Source organism: Triturus cristatus, chromosome 5_2 (genome assembly GCF_964204655.1).
Source record: "Triturus cristatus chromosome 5_2, aTriCri1.1, whole genome shotgun sequence".
NCBI lineage: Eukaryota > Metazoa > Chordata > Amphibia > Caudata > Salamandridae > Triturus > Triturus cristatus.
The window spans coordinates 791,727,666-791,745,022 of record NC_140588.1 but is presented as its reverse complement, the minus strand read 5'-3'; the positions used below and the strand labels follow the sequence as shown (position 1 = coordinate 791,745,022).

Genomic DNA, 17,357 nt, shown 5'->3' with positions numbered 1-17,357 from the left:
ATTCAACGTCACTCTTGCCAAGGGTTCCAAGTACAGCAGCCGCACCAAAGACAGACATTTCTGGCCAAATCCGTATCGTTCTAATGCCGCAATGAGATAGGGCCATTCTATCAGATCAAATGTCATTTTTGCATCTAACGACATAATCACAGCGTCTTCTTGTATAGTCTGGGCTCTACCCAGGACCCCATGAAGCCTCCGCAAATTGAGCGCAGTATTCCTGCCTGGCATAAATCCCGACTGGTAGGGATGAATCAATTCATGGAGCAGAGGCGACAACCGCATGGCCAAAATCTTTGCCAATATTTTCACTTCTGGATTTAATAACGATATTGGCCGATACGACACACACCGGTCTGGGGGTTTGCCCCGTTTGTGAATCACCACCACATTCGCCTGTCTTTGTGCCTCAGGAAGGCAGCCAGCAACCACACTCTCTTCATACATACATATTAAATAAGGGGCAATGGTAGACGTGTTCATTTTAAACAATTCGATTGGGAGACCACACGGTCCCATCGCCTTTCCCAATTGTAAGGTACCAATTGCCTTGGTAACCTCTTCTTTGGTCAAATCCAACTCCAGCTCTTCCACCTGTAAGTCAACCAAAACAGGGAGTCTTAGGGTGGAGATACATTCGCAGAGGTGTATACTGCTTGGAAGTATTCTGCAAAAGCACCTGCTATACTTTTCCTGTCTTTGAGGCCACCCCCACCCTCGGTGACAATCTCTGAAACCCACCTGGAGGCCTGCTCTCGTCAGTCCAGCCACGCCAGAAGCTTGCTCACTTTATCTCCTATTTCATAGATCTGACACTGCGTGGCGCGATAATGAGCCTTAGCTGCCTCTTTGGCGACACCTCTATATTCCTTCTGCTTGAGGAGCAACTTATGTTTGAGTTCGGGGGACACTGCAGGCACTAGGTCAGTCTCCAGTTGGGCTATTTCGTCTTCTATGACAAGTAACTGTTTCTGCTTTTCTTTCTTACACCCAGTGACCATAGAGACACCCTGTCCCCTGACAACTGTTTTATACGCCCCCCCCCCCACAGCGTGCAGGCCGAATCCACAGAGCCCACATTTTCTTTGAAATAATTTTCCGTCATGTCAATTAGTCATTCCCAAATCTCAGGGAGCCTCAAATACCAGGGGTTAAGCCGCATTTCACCGCAATGCTTGGAGGGACTATCACCATATGTAGCTATCACCGCAGAATGGTCTGAATGAACAGGGAGAGCTGGCCTGTTTTACAAAATATATAATCTATACGAGACAAACTTCCGTGAACACCCGAATGAAAGTTGTATTGGACGGAGGATGGAGTGTACGCTCTCATAGGTCCAACAGACCCATTGCTGATAAAAATTCTCTAAGCGCTCTCCCAGCCAGCTCGTCCGGCGTCGCTGGCCGCCTGTAGCTGTCACCATTTAATGCCGCGTTACAATTAGCCCCAAGCAACAACTCGCCCTCCCGCAACTTGAGCAGATGTGTACCCAAATCAGTAAGGGTTGGGAGGTAAAGTCGAGGTGGAATGTACAATGAAGAGATGTTAAGTAGTCTGCCCTCACAGGTGCCAGTCAGCGTCACAAATCTACCCAAGTGGTCGTGTGTAACAGTCTGGACCTGATAGGGGGAAGACTTACAGAGAAGAATCCCCACCCCCTAGAGCCTTTAGCCTGCATGCGCCACCAACTTGTATCCCCACCTATTCAAAGCGCAGTATGTGGAACCTTGTATGTGAGTTTCCTGCAGCAGGACCACATCAGGGGCCTGTCTCTTCAAGTATTGTAGGACAATCCCTCTCTTTATTCTATCCCCAAGTCCATTAACATTCCATTACAGCAATTCGAGTCGGTCTAGTCGCAAAGACTGTTCCCTGGCCTTTTATGTGATGTAGCGGGGGGCTCTGGCCCCGGACCCAACACTTATACAATATGCCACCCACCTCTTTGATGCTGATATAGTGTTGGATGCTCTATTGTCAAAATAGGTACCTCTCTTGCACTGTCAGAGTACAATATTGCAAATAAAAATAAACATGAAACAGCAAACAACAAGTCCCTGGGAAACCACCCGACCCCTAACCCCTCCCTTCCACGTGGACTCCAAACTGTCCACCCCCCAAATGTGCAGAGCACCTGTTCACCCAACCCCATAAAACATTTGTAGTGGGAACGTGGCCCCGCCAACCCCAGCTCAAGATCTTATGATACCCCAATTCAAATCAGAAAGCCCATATAGAAAGGACTGTGACCCCCCCCCCTTCCCCCCCTCCTTCCCCCGGCAAGAAGCAGACTACGTCCCGTGGTGAGGCAAGATAAACTATAGCATACTAACAGCAAGAATGTTAACTTGCCTAACAGTCAACAATGTACCCCCCGCTCCAGAGCAAACTTACTTGATAAAGAACAGCTTCATCGCTGAGTCCCAGACGGTCGCGAACAGCACCCAATCCAGCCTCATAAAACAACAATCAATGAGGAATCCACCACACAGACAGACAACTGAGTGCAACAGTAGTCCTGACGGGGGCCTTCTCATCAGGAGTCGAGGGCCTCACGTCGATCATCCGGCCCTCGCTCCCGCCGCCGTGAGTCGTGTTGCAAGGAGCCATGCGCTTGCCATCGTTCAAACCAGTCCCACGTGTCCTCTGGAGACGAGAAGAACCAGACTTTCCCCATCCGTCGTTACTTTAAGTTTTGCTGGAAGGATCATGGCGTACTTAATATTCTTTTCCCAGAGCGCCCTCTTTACTTCCAAAAAGTATCTCTTCATTTTCTGGACCTTAACTGTAAAGTCCGGGAAGAAAGTAATTGTAGAGTTTTCGAATTTCGTAGGGGGGCGGAGGAGCGTGCAGTTTGCAGAATCATGTCTGTCCCTGTAGTTGAATATTCTGGCTAGGATAGGGCGTGGAGGGGCACCAGGTTTGGGGGGGGACCCTCCGCCCGTTCCAGCACACCCAAGATGAAGACATTGTTCCTGTGCGTTCTCCCTTCGTGATCCTCCAGCCTGGCTTCCATCTTCGTCGTTGCGTCTTGAAGTTTCTTTACCTCCCATTCCAATACTTTGGTGGAGGACTCTAGATCCGACACAGAGTTTTCAGCGTTTTTCATCCTCTTCCCCCAACGATTGCAGGTCTGCATGCATTAGGGTCACCTATGAGGTAACAGAGTCAATTTTAAGTTCCAAAGTGGTTTGGACCCCTTGTATGGCTTCCATGAAATCTTGGAGAGTAGGGCCACCCATCAGCCTGCTTCTTTGCGCCCGGATCTACGTTCTCTGCCTTGGATAGCGCAAACGTATCCAGCTTAGTCTGGTTTGTCTGCGGAGATCCCTTGGCCATTGCCATAGTGGCGTCGTCGATACGTTCCCCTCCTGTGTCCACTTCGGATTGTCCCCCACTAGGCCCCAGCTAATATGGAGGTTGCAGCTATTCTTTACCTCCGTGGAGGGCACACGCCTCACGCACGCATGCAACAGCAAGAGTCCAATGGGCCCCTGTTAGTCTCCGGAGTATAGGACCAGTTGAGTGGGCCTACGCTGTAGTCTAGCTCTTGCAGACTACGATAATCTTCTCAGGTCAATCGGTAGAGGCGTCGCCGGCCTTAGGTAGCAAATCCTGCGTGCTAGTTAAAGCTCGTTTCAGGCTCTGCTTCAAGGTGTGGGAACCAGGAGGGGAGCCAGCAAAACACCGGTAGGGGTAAAAATGTCACCAAATTCAAGGACTTCTGCAGCGAAAGAGATGGCCCAGGTGAAATCTCTTCCTTATAGCCCAAAGCAGAGCTGGACAAGACACTCCAATCACGGTACACGCAAGAGCCTTCTTTCGCAGCAGCTCACAATATCCCAGGCTAATCCAGCGCAGCCTCTGCCACCGGCTAAAAATGGCCACTGCGCACCACGGTGCGCCGCTCCCGGGTACAGAAGATAAATCCGGGCCTCTCACCAACATCTAGAATCAGTGCCAGCGTCCTCCCCACAGTCTCGCAGGGTCAATTCAGGAGGGTGGGGGTAGAGGGGGAGAGATGGCAGGCAAAATACCACAGGGGCCGCGTTTGGAGATCTCTGCCGAGGCGCCGGCAGTCGTTCCGTCACAGCTGCGCCCGCCTCGGCTCCTTGCACCACAGCCAGTCCTGCCCCAGAGGCCCTCCGCGTCACTGCCAGACTCCGCTGGGGAGCAATCGCACGGAGAACGCCGCAATCGTCTCCCAGTTGTGCTGGTCCCGACTGCACTTCAAGGGCTCATCGTGGCGCCCATACATGCGAGGCCCTGGCTTCGTTGGCCTCCCGCCCCCGGCAGCGCCCCAATGCTGCTTTTTTGTCCCAATCGGACACCAGCACACTGCTTCCCGCTCAGGGCGGCTCGGGGTCCCGGAGAGTACAGGGACGTAACAATCCAGGGGTCTAAGAGGATATTTGCCGGATTTATGCGGGGTTTTAGGCCGGCGGGATACGGAGCTCTACTCGAGTGCCGCCATCTCAGTTGCCGGTCGGCCACGCCCCCCTCCAAAGGATTCTCAAGCAACCTCTTCCTAGTGGACAAGAGGAATGAGGGCAACATCGGGTTATCAGCTTCCGGAAGTTCAATGAGTGGCTGGTTTACTGCCACTTCAAAACGGAGTGAATCCACCTCCTACGAGATATCCTACATCCCTCAGAATACATGAGCCATCAGGATGTGAAAGATGCATTTCTCTCGATCCTGATTGTTCCACCACACCGGTGGTTTCGCCATTTCATATCGTTAGGTCAAACATATGAGTTTTCCTCGCTGCCATTCAGTCTCTCGTCCTCTCCATAGGTGCTGAAACCAGCCATGGAACACCTACGGACTCAAGGAATATGTCTGATAGTACATCTGGTTGATATCCTCATTTTGGATTAGTGTCCGACAAGGCTTTGGGAACATCTTCATACAACTGCTCTTTTGTTGGGAAACTTGGGCTTCGTCATCAACGTGAAGAAGTAGTCGTTGATGCCATCACAAAGAATTAGGTTTCTGGGGTTTGTCATAGACTCCCGCCAGGCCACTCTGAGCCTTCCAACAAAGGTGGCAAAAATCAGACAAGAGCTCTGCAAGACTCTTGAAAGAGCTGACCTCTTTGAGACAGATAGCCTGTCTGGTGGGAGTCCTTTTCTCATCACTTCAGGCCATCATTCTGGATCCTCTCCATTACCAGGCCCTTCAACACATGAATGCTCATCATCTCCGCAGAGGTGCAACATAAAAACCGGCAGAACTTGCCAAGAGCTTCTGGCATTTTTGTCTGGATCATAACATCTTGCTAATTACGGACCACCTTCCTGGCAAGGCCAACAAGGTGGCAGACTGGAACTCCAGGCACCTCTGAGATTCGAGTCTATGGAAGCTGCCCTCCTCAATCATCAAAGCCATAGGACGACGACAGGGTCCTTTCTCTGTGGATATGTTTGCGTCAAGATTGGACCATCAACTGGAGAAATTCTTCAGCTGGAGACCTGAGACAATTGGAGGGGCGACAGACACTTTTCTCCAAGATTGAAGCCAGTAGAGAGGTTATTCGTTTTTCCTGTTCTCAATGATCAGGTCATCAGCCCAGGTATGGAGACAGGTCGTCGACTTAGTGGTGATAACCCTGAACTGGAGGTCCCAAGTCTGGTATCCAGTTCTGATGCAACTATATTGGGATTCTCCAATCCTTCTCTCCTTAGTCCCAGATCTTCTCCTGGATCCCCTAGGGGAACTCGCATTCACTGGTATCGGAAGGACTACTGTCTCTCATGGAATGGAGGGCTACAGGGAACGATGGAAGGTCCCGGGACTTTTGCTAGAAGCGCAATGTTTCTTATCCAAGGCATGGGCAAAAGGTACAACGAAAAGATATCACTACGAGTGGTTGAAATTGGTGGGTTGAATTCTCCAGAGGGACCTGGATCCCATGTCAAGTCAAGTCAAAGTGGCTTTATTTCGATATAAAAATATCTTTAAAAGTATTACAGAAATAAAAACACAACAGAGTTAATTAAAATCTATAAAAACATGAACAATAAGTGGCTAAAAAAGGTCAAGTCACAAAGACCATAATTAAACAATTAGTAAAAGCCATTTTGTCCTAATAAGCCACGCCCAGCTGAAGTATTTGGCTAAGCCACAAACATACAGCGGCCGAGTATCTGAACTCAAAATTCGCAGGGCCACGCTGCATTGTCGAGTACCCAACTCCCTGCCCAGTGGCTTTAGCCACCTGGAGCGGGGCGCTTTGTAGGCAGGGCATACAAACAGAAAATGGGGGATCGATTCTATCTTCAGTGGGCAAAAAGGACAATAAGGTATAGTTTGGGCCGGAGGTTTCCACCGGGCGGTCCATGATCTCACCGGCAACACACCAATTCTGAACTTAAAAAACAGAGCTCTATCCCTGGGAATAGTAATGAGGTCCAAGTAAAGTTCCCGAACTGCCACATCCTTTACAAGCAAAAAATCCCTGGAGGCATGGCACAGGCTAAGATCGGTATTTCTTTTACTTGTTACCCAAGACCAGTATAAGTTCTTCAAGACTGATTTGGGAGGGGCAGACCGAGAATGCCAAGCCCCCTCAAGACCAAGATCAGTCAGCAAGCTTTTCACATCCCTTAACCACCTTATTTTTGCCCATCCAGACAAGCCTAAAATCTCCTTTAGCCCCTCGGCATAACTGGCCAGTTCCGGGACCCTCCATAGGCGAGCCCACAGCAAAAGAGGACGCAGCCTAGCCTGGTCCTGGATTGGACGACACCCCATGTCCAACAAAAGGGGCAGAGTGGGAGTACTCTTAGGAAGGGACATCAAGTCCCTCAGAAAGTTATTCTCTGAGCACACCAACTGGCTCATATTCTGAGCGCCCCATAGCTCTGCTCCATAGAGTGCCGCACTAACAGCTCTAGCAGCATAAATGTCGAGCACCGGGGCGATAGGTTTCATAGAGGATGCCTTCTGCTCCTTCAGAAGAGCCCCCACCACCCTTTTGTGGCTTAAGGTCATTTTGTGGAGATGACTGTCCCACTTCATGGTATCAAGGAGGCGTATGCCCAGGTAATCAAATTCCTTGACCCTTTCCAAAGGAGCCAAGTTAAGCACTGGGGGCCGTCCAAGTTTTTTGGGAGGGTTCAAAACAAGGAACTTGGTTTTGTCAGTATTGATCTTTAAACCTGTTAACTCGCAGAATTGATCAAAACCATCCAAGAGACTCTGTAAGCCAACCGGGGTCTTGGGAATTAGCAGGGTATCATCGGCAAAAAGTAGGGTTGGGATCTTCCTCCCTGCCAAGGATGGTGTATCAGCTGGGATTTTAAGGAGATGATCCACGACTCCATTTATATAAAGTGAAAAGAGGGTGGGAGCGAGAACGCACCCCTGACGCACACCTCTGCTAACTTTAATGCGAGCAGTCCTTTGTCCCTGGGTTCCCCACCTCACCTGCGCAAAGTTGTTCTCATGGAGTTTTATTATTAGACACAGTAGGTACGAGGGCATGCCTAGTTTTGCCAAGACCCGCCACAGGCGCTCCCGGGGTACTAGGTCATAGGCAGTCCGCAGGTCAATAAATGCCAAATACAGACTGCCTTTGCCTATCACTACCACCTTCCAGTAAATCATCAACAGTCGAAATGACTGTTCGATGGTCCCGGTACCAGCCCTGAAGCCTGCTTGGAAGTCAGACAGTATTTTATTCTCTTCTGCCCATTGGAGAACCCTACTCAGAATTACTTTCCCTGCCACTTTTTGGGACGAGTCTATCAAGCTTATGGGGCGATAGTTAGATGGGTCATCTCGAGACCCTTTCTTAAAGATCGGGACGACCTCTGCACCCATCCACGACTCTGGGTGGATTGCTTCCTTGCATTAAGCAAGGAAGCAATAAGAGCCCCCCACTCTCCCGGATTAAGGCGGAACAGGTCCCCAGGCAAACCATCCGGCCCTGCAGCTTTCAACGGGACAAGGGATTTGATAGAGTGTTCAACCTCCCTAGCTGTAAAAAGGGCATCCACCCCTGGATCGTGACAACCAGAAATGGGTGGGAAAAAAGGGTCTAATTCATCCTCCATGTTTACAGTGTAGAGGGAAGAAAAGTGCTCAAACCAGGACTCCTCAGGAATGTTACAAGTGATGAGCGAGTCTATGGGCCTGTGTTTAGCTCTAATTAGGTTCCAAAAACCCCTAGGATTTTTCTCTGCACTTGCGGATTTCAGGTCACTCCAGAACTTGTCCTCCCAGTCTCTCTTAGCGACCTGTTGAGCTGACCTGTACTTCTCCCATGAGATCTGGAGTTGTTTCAATTTTGAATTTCTTGTATTCCCTAGCCTAAAAAAGGCATGGCTTACAGATTGGTGAACACTTTTTGTGCCGCTATTTCGGCGGGACATCCTCTAATTGAGGGCTATCTGGTTTGGGAACAGCCCATAGTATGCTAGTTGGTGAGAGGCATCCGTCTCTCACTTCTTCCAGAACCGAGGGACTTATTTACAAGCCCCTTGCGCCGCTGGTGTGCGTCACTTAAAATAGGAAAAAGTGACACCTGTGACACAAAGGGCTTGTAAATAAGCCCCTCTGTTCTCTGGGAAGTGACTGTCGAACCTAAGCTTTTCCTGTCTTGGAAGAGTAATAAATACCTCTCTCGGAAGAAACTCTCTGGTAAGATGGCAATGTTATTGTGCCTCATCTCACGCAGAAGAGTATTTAACCCTGTCCCCTGTCATTAAGGCATGTCTACTTAATTGTAGATCCCTTCCCCGCCACTCTAATGACATATAGCTTTCCCTGGAGACACAGTCCTGGGATCTAATGTTCCTGACCGAAACTTGGGTCAGGGACTACTCTTCTCCCTACATCACCTTAGCCATTCCTAATGGCTACCGGTTTGCAGGGGTGAACAGGACTGGCAATAGAGTGGGAGGCCGAGACGCAGTGGTCCTCCGCTCTAGTTGAGAAATATCATACAGGAAACTTCTTAATATTGGACCCTTAGAAGCCTTGTATTTCAGCATTTTGACAGCACAAAACATTGTGGTCGCCGGTATTTTAACCTACAGACGCCCCATCACATTTTAGAATGCAAAATTTCCTCGCTAACGTGCAGGAAAGTTTCAATTCTATTAAGGACACGGAGGCGAGGATTAGGCTACATCTTTCTTCTTTTATTACAATACATTAGCTCCAGCAGCCTTTCCAAGAAACACAATCGACATGAAAAGACAACATTTCCCATGAACACTGGGGAAAAATAGAACTAAAGAAAGTCCAACGGAGATAGCCAATCCAATGCGATGACCTGACATAACTTCCCCTGCAGACGCTCTGTCTCCCTCTTTCTTTGTGCAACCCCATCAAGGTAGTCTTTGGTTATTCCTGCTTGACAGTATCCGATCCTAAGATAAGAAAAAACAATCCAGAATAAGATCAAGGGACTAGGGCTCCTTGCCACTAAACTGTCCAAAGTCACATGAGTAAAACACAAAACCAAAGGCACGCTCAACAGTACTTTGCCCGAAACCTTATCCAAAAGCAGTTACTCACCATTCGTACACAGATGTTCTGGGAGGGTTCAGAAGGAAAAAACAGGTGATCTAATCCTCGCCTTCGCGTCCTTAATAGAACTGAAACTTTCCTGCATGTTAGCTAGGATATTTTGCATTCTATGGCAGGTCCAGAGGCTTCAGATTAGGCTAGTTTAAAGCTTGTCCACCACCAAAGACCCCAGTGATACCACAGGTCTAAAGCAAAAGCTTTTGAAGGTGGAATCCTAAGACTAGTCTGCGGCATTCAAAATATCCTCTAGCCGGGCTCCCAAGGATAAAGCTTTGGATGCCATTGCACCCCTCACCGAATGAGCCTCAAAACAGGAAGTATCTATACCTGCATCCTGCATCACCCAGCGGACCCATCTTGCAATCGTGGGGGATGAAACAGTCTTGTGTGGTTTAGTAAAAGCAATAAACAATTGTCTCAAGCCCCGTGGACGTATATCGACTGTTGCCACCCCATAGGCCTTTAGCGCTCTAACCACACACAATTGTGGGATGTCCGGGAAAGCAGGATAAGACACAGACCGTGAGTCACACTTAGTTGGTCTAGAAATATGAAACGTAACCCCTTCCGGAGTGAAAACTCGGCGCGTGAGATCAAGGGCCCTCACATCTGACACTTTGCGACATGAGATTAAACATAGCAACATTGCAAGTTTAGCAGACATCTGCTTACGTTACAAATACCTGTTAGATGGCCAGGATCGGAACAGATTTATAACTTTGTTCACATCCCATAACACCGAGTACCTAGGCTCCGGGGGAACAGATAACCAGATACCTCTCAACAATTTGCAAACTAAGGGGTGTTCGCCAACCGGGCGATTATCCAGTGGCACATGACCCGCTGAAATCGCCGAACGAAAGGGGTTGATTAACCTATAGGCCAATCCCTCCTTTGCTAGCGAGGCTAAGAAGTTAAGGACGTAGACAATGTCTGCCCCCATCGGATCCACCTGCTGTCGCAGACACCAACTTCCCCTCCTGGACCATGGGGACCGGTATCTCTTATTAGTGCTCTCGGCCCAGGACTTAGAGAGCAAAACGGCAGCATCCTCCGAAAGTCCTGGGACTTTCCAGCGTTGCCGGTAACCCGCCAGGCCATCAAACGCAGACTGCCCGTGACCAGAAGATGATGGGGATTCCCCTGAGGACCCTTGAGGAGATCGTGACCGAGGGATAGAGGGATTGGAATATCCCAGGAAAGTTCCATCAGAACCGGAAACCAGGCTTGTGACCTCCATACTGGAGTGATCACCACTAGGTCCGCCTGTTGTCTCCTCACCTGAGTTGATAACCTCATGATTATTGCGTGGGGGGGGGGGGGAACACATACCCTTTCTCCTTACTCCAATCTTGGAGGAAAGCATCCACCGCCAATGCCCCCGGATCCGGGCGCCAACTGTAGTACCGTTTCAGTTGGGCATCCAGACGGGAGGCAAACAGGTCCACCGAGAAGGGACCCCATCGAGACTGGATCTCCCCGAACACGCTGGGGTGCAGTTGCCACAGGCTGGTGTCCCTCCAGTGGCGGGAGCACCAATCTGCCACTTGGTTGGACTACCCCGGCAGATGTTCCACCGATAGGGATATATGGTTGGATAGGCAATATTCCCAAAGATCATGTGCCAGGTTCAACAAAGCTTTGGACCGTGTCCCTCCGAGATGATTGATGTAGCGCACCGCTGCTACATTGTCCATTTTGAGTAGAACACAACTTTGCACCTTGTCCTTCGTCCAACACTTTACCGCGAACGAGCCCGCCATCAATTCCAGACAACTGATGTGAAGGGACTGCTCAGCAGAGGACCATCTTCCTCCGGTAGATATTTCTCCGCAACGGGCACCCCAACCGGAACCGCTGGCGTCCAACTCTATCACCAGATCTAGTTGTGAGCCAAAAATCGCTCAGCCGTTCCAGTCCTCCAAATGATCGACCCACCATTGCAGTTCCGTCTTTGCCTCCTCTGTGAGGGGTACGACCTGAGAGTAGGTGAGGCCTTTGTGCAAATGATAGGCCTTGAGACGTTGAAGGGCCCTGTAATGCAGGGGCCCCGGAAATATGGCCTGAATCGACAATAGAGGCCCACCACTCTGGCTAAGTGACGGAGGGAAATCGAGGACCGCGACAACGTACGCTTCAGCTCATGCCTGATCCTGGCTAACTTCCGAGAGGGCAGGGACAAGGTCACCGCAACCGAGTCTATCATGAAGCCCAAAAACTGTATACTCTGAGAAGGGCTCAGGTCCGACTTGGTCTCGTTGATGACAAAACCCAGGGACTCCAGGAGGGACACAGCCTGCTGCAGCTGAACCGTCAGACGTTGGGGACATTGACTCATAATGAGGATGTTGTCCAGATAAATGATCAGCCGGACGCCCTCCGATCCGAGGTGCTCCACCACAGGCTTCATCACCTTGGTGAAACACCACTGAGCGGAAGACAGCCCGAAAGAAAGGGACGCGAACTTGAAAATCTGAGAACCCCACTGAAATAACAGAAAATGTCTGAGGGGGAAAAACCGGGATCGTAAGGTAAGCGTCCTTGAGGTCCAGACGGACCATCCAGTCTCGAGCCAGCAACAGATCCCTCAGGAGGTGAATGCCCTCCATTTTGAAATGTCGGTAAATTAGCCACCCATTGAACTCTCGTAGATTGATTACGGGGCGATATCCTCCGTCCTGTTTCTCCACTAAGAAGATGTTACTGAGAAACCCCCGGGGGGCGGAGTGGAGGGTGTAACTGCCCCTTTGCGTACTAACTCGGAAATCTCCCTGTCGATAAGCTGCTTCTGCTCTTGCGTGAACATGAGAGGTCTGGGGCGAAAGGGTTGGGCTGGAAGTCCCGAATATTCTATTTGAAACCCTCTGACGGTTTGCAAAACCCAAGCGTTGGAGGTGAGCAAAGACCAATTTTGAAGAAAAGAACTGTAATCTGCCTCCCAACTTCACCTCCCCCAAACTCTGGAGTCTCACCTCGTTGGTTGTTGTAGGAACCATCCCCACATCCTCTGCCTCCTCTGCGAAGGGGGAAATTCCTGGTCGGATAGAAATTACCGAATTGTTACGGGTCCTGATACTGCCCTCTATGGGACTCACCCTGCTTGAAGAAGGCTCTGTTGTAAGGACGGCCGGCCGAGCGCCCCCTGCCACGACCGGCTGTGCCAAAAGCACGCGGGGTGAAGATTCGCTTAATTGATGTTTGGACCTTGTCCAGAGAATTAAATGTGTTCACGAACTTGCCTAACTCTTTTACGAAGGGGTCTCCGAATAGGTGACCCTCCGCAACTGGACCCGCTTCTGAGGTGGCCAGCTCCCCAAGTTTAGGATCAATTTTTATAAGGAGTGACCTGCGCCGTTCAGTTGAGATCGCCACTTTGGCGTTCCCCAAGAAGATGAAAGCCCTCTGCGTCCAGCTGGAGAGGGTATCTGGGGAAATCAGGGTACCTGAAGCCTTGGCATCCTCCGCTATATCCAGAATTTTCGCTAAGGGACCAGTCGTGTCCAGAAGTTTATCTTGACACGCTCTCCACAAGCGATCAATGCCCTTCTTGGGATCGCGGATAAACTTTGCCAAAAAGGTGGACATCTTCGGGTCCACTTCAGGGGTTACGGCGACCTTACCCTCTAGGGTAGGCCGTGGACATTCAGCGCGGAGGCAACTCCTCACTTCCTGGTCCAGGGGCTTACGCAGTCTGGCAGCCATGTAGCCTGCCACCTTGGCGGCAGGGGTCCATTGCGATGAACGCGGGTGCAATAAGTTATCCGGATTAAGCATGTCTGTTTTCTGGTCCGGAGACGCTGATGGGGCAGGTTTAGAAAGACAAAAAATCAAGTGGGGAATGGATCACTTGTCCTGAGTAACCAGGGTTTTTTTTTTTAAAGTTTCGTATGCTATACTGATAAAAAACCCTCATTCACGTACAGAGGTAGCGGTGGCGGTATATCTTGGTTCTCCGCCTTTCTCTTTAAAAACGTGACAGCATCATCATCGGGTTAGTTTTTATGCTTCCTCCACTGAGAGGTGTACCACTGGTTAGTGCAGTAGTGATCAGTGATGGTTGGGTTATGTACAGTGAGAAAAAAAGGGAATAGTTAAAATGCTCGTACAGCCAGATAAAGTTTTTTAATGAATCTGGATTCGAGATAGTCTAAAAATAGTTCAGTGCGTAAGGGGATTTATTTATGAATCTCCCGCACCTAATATGTCCATAAAAAGGTCGACATGTGTCAGCCCTTGCGATTGCCCCGAGGGGTCAAGTGGGCTTTCTTCAGGACCTAGAGTGAAAGGATGTAAGAAAGGGGTATAGTGAGAGACCTATTGTGTCTCTGTGAACTAAGACCATGTGTTGTCAGGGTCTTCGTGAATCTAGGTATATTCACCAGATTCTGCTTTGGTCAGATAGTACCTTTAAAAAAGGGAGGAAACCAAACAAACATAAAGGAGAATATCAGGTCTGTATTCTCACAAATGGTCATGCTGTCTTTGTGCTAAGACAGTGCAAGAAACTATAAAATGGCAACTCTTTATAACAAGGCAAATTCCTATGGCAGACCTATTAGTGAGGATCTCTAATCTTTGCTTGCTGTGGGTTCGAGTATAGTTGGAATATCACTCGATGTTTTGTTTCTTTGTTATCTTGTGGATTGATAACATAAATGTGGTACAGTGTCAGGAAGTGGTTAATTATCAGCGTTCTGGGTGAAAGATTTACATGTTTCATAGTTGACGTTACATTAAATGTTAGCTGTTACGCTCTTGTAAACAAAAGTGATAGGAATTTTAGCAGGTCTCTTATTCGCTGGGTAGTACTTAATGTGTGAGTGTTGAAAAGTTATCACAGCGTGATAGCGTAAGAGAGGTTAGTACTTGGGGTTAAAATATTTGCTAGCGTTCTGAGCGAATGATTAGGGCGTCTCAATATTGGTGTTAAATATAATTTACTTGGTGATGCTACCCGTGATTGGATACGAAATATGTACAGTTCCTATGGTAGGGCGCTTCCCTTAGATTCACGTTCTGGCCAACTCCTTCGATCTTTCTCATGTCAATTTGTATTGTTTCTTTACAACTGTGTGGTAGATTAAAATTCGTAGTGTAAAGAGTCCTGGTCAAATGGCAGCGTGCGGTAATCGCATTATTAGTTGGTAAGTATTTACGAAAGAAGGTAAAAAAAGTCATTTCAATGCTGCTGTTACTTGGAATGTTGTAGGAACTAAGGGCGCAGTGAAACAAAATGTTTATGGGTGCATTTCCCTTAGTAAAAACACTCCTCTCAGTTAACCCCTTCGGTGCCACGCCCTTTCCCCCTCCTGTGCCGGGCGTTTCCCACGCGGGTGGGTTTCATGACGAGATAGTCTCGTCATGGGCACAGCGCGACCGTGCTCCATGACGAGACTATCTCGTCATGGGCACAGAAGAGGTTAATCGATGTGGCCAGCCCCCTCGCTCGCGCCATTCTTGATTTACCTATTGTCCTAGTTACTGGACGTCAATGGGTTTTCAGCGAGTAAGTCACCTGTCTAATGACACAAAATAATACTCATTTAACACATATTTTGATAATACGTTACGGTTTTGTAGATCGTAGCTCTCTTCGTTGTTTGCTTCTACCTATCAGGTTGGTGCAGCACTCTACCTCTGCCGGCTCGGTTGTGTTAGCCTTCACTGTGGTGTCATTTTTAAAGAGCTAGAAGAAAGACTATGGGTGGTTTTTACCACTGATATAGTTCAAGAAGAGGTGTTCAATTATTTTTCTTTCACATTTTTTTTTTGCTGTGTATGTTGTAAAAAATAAAAACAAATAAATATAAATATCAATAAATGATCGTGCTTCTTTCATCAGACTCTGGGTGTTTTTAGCCCTAGATCTCTTGACTCATTATTTGAAAGGGTGTTTATAAAAGATGGAACGATCAAGTTTGGCTGAGGTATTTGTTACGCCGGTGAGAGAGGTCTTTATCAATGTGTAGTTTTCCATTAGAAATTCACAGATGTTTTGTGTCAGATGTTCATCAGGTACGTGAATTAGTGGTTTAGACTCAACCACGGGATATTATCATTGAGTCCATGATCATTGGTATGGAGGCGATGGACCCATCTCTGTTGCTTTTCAAACAGCACTTTTTTCTGCATTATGATTCTTTGTTTCGAGTGTTTCCAAGATCAACCATTTTAAGTCGTTCACTGTGTGTTTAGTTTCTATGAAGTGGTTAGTCATTTTTGTCGTGTTTCTTTTACATTTGACATTACTCTTGTGTTCGCTTATCCTTAGCTTCACTTTGCGACACGTCATCCCTATGTAGCGTAGGGAACAAGGACAGGTGATCATATAGATTGCGTGTGTTGTGTTGCAATTCGTATGCAATCTAATCGTCCATTTGAAATCTGGAAGCAGTTGTATTGTTTTGGTTGCTGTAGTCAAATTGCAGACAGAGCAGGAACCACATGGATAATGTCCCAACACGGGTGGATTGTCCCACAGTCGTGGAATCATTTCTCCTCGTGTGTTTGGAGGTGGTCTGGTGTGTACAAGAATATCTTTGAGATTTCTAGTTCTTTTGTTTGCGAATCTCGGTTTTGGCCAGCTCAGGGAACCTGAAGTGAGGAGCCTCCAGTTTTTGTTTATTTTCTTTACATTGTTAGAGGCCGTGTTATAGGTGGTCACACAGGTAACAAGGTCTTTTTCAGGTGCTCTTGGTGTTGTGTCCAGTAGGCTGTCTCTTGGTTTGTGCTTGGCTCTCTTTTGACATTTGCTAATGGTTTTCTCAGGGTAATCACGGTTCCTCAATTTCTTGCACAAGTCTTCTGCTTGGCTCTTGTAGTCTTTGGTTTTACTACAGTTCCGTCGAAGACGTAGAAATTGGCTATAGCATAGGTTCTCTCTCAGTGGTCGTGGGTGAAAGCTTTTGTAAGAAAGCAGACAGTTTTTTGATGTTGGTTTAAAAAAGGTTTTAGTTTGTAGTTTATCATTTTCAGCATAGATCGTTATGTCTAGAAAATCCAGTGTTTTCTTGTCCGCTGTGTATGTGAAATTGAGCCATTCATACCTTGTGTTGACCCATCTGTGGAATTCTTTGAAGCTTTCTATGTCACCTTCCTAGATCAGGATGATATCGTCAATATAGCGTTTCCAGAGCAAAATATTTTGTTGGTATGGATTTGAGATGTTCTGTATATGGGTCTCCTCAAAATCGCTGACATACAGCCCTGCCACACTGGGGGAAAAGGTGCTGCCCATAGAAGTCCCGTGGCATTGCCGGTACATGATGTTGTTGTACTCGAAGTAATTTTCGGTTAAGGCTAGCTTGCAACACTCTAGGACAAAATGTCTTGGTGTTCTGAAATCCCATTGTTTGGTAAAAAGTAGGGTCTCCAGGGTGTCCAAGGTCTTTTGTTGAGGGAGGCTCTTATAAAGGCTTTCTACGTCAAGCCCGACGAGTAGCATATTGTCCTCTGAATATCTTTGATCTTTTAGAAGATTCAGGAGGTCTCTGGTGTCTTTCAGATATGTTGGTGTGTTTTGGATCATTGGTTTTAGATATTGGTCTGTGAATTGTGAAAGTGGTTCCAGAACGGAGCCTATTCCTGAGACGATGGGTCGTCCTGGGGGCGGTCTCTGTTCTTTATGGATCTTCGGTAAAGAGTAAAAGTATGGTACTCTTGGTGTCTTAGTCTGGAGAAATTCTGCTTCGTTTTTCAAGATCGTCGTTCAATTCTGCTTCATCAACCATTAGATCCATTGTTCTCTGTAGCCTTTTTGTTGGATCCGTCGTGATCTTTCTGTAGAATTTCTCATCTGCAAGTAGTTCCGTACA

General features: G+C 48.1%; 1 protein-coding gene across 1 annotated transcript in view; it reads right to left on the bottom strand.

Annotated features, from left to right (window-relative positions):
• Positions 1–9,134: 9,134 nt before the first annotated feature.
• Positions 9,135–17,357, bottom strand: part of HPRT1 (hypoxanthine phosphoribosyltransferase 1) — a 796,282-nt gene continuing 788,059 nt past the window's right edge. Inside the window, exon 9 of the mRNA XM_085607912.1 lies at positions 9,135–9,383. Within this exon, the coding sequence (XP_085464038.1) occupies positions 9,342–9,383 (42 nt within the window). The 3' untranslated portion in view covers positions 9,135–9,341. The remainder of the gene's footprint in view (positions 9,384–17,357) is intronic.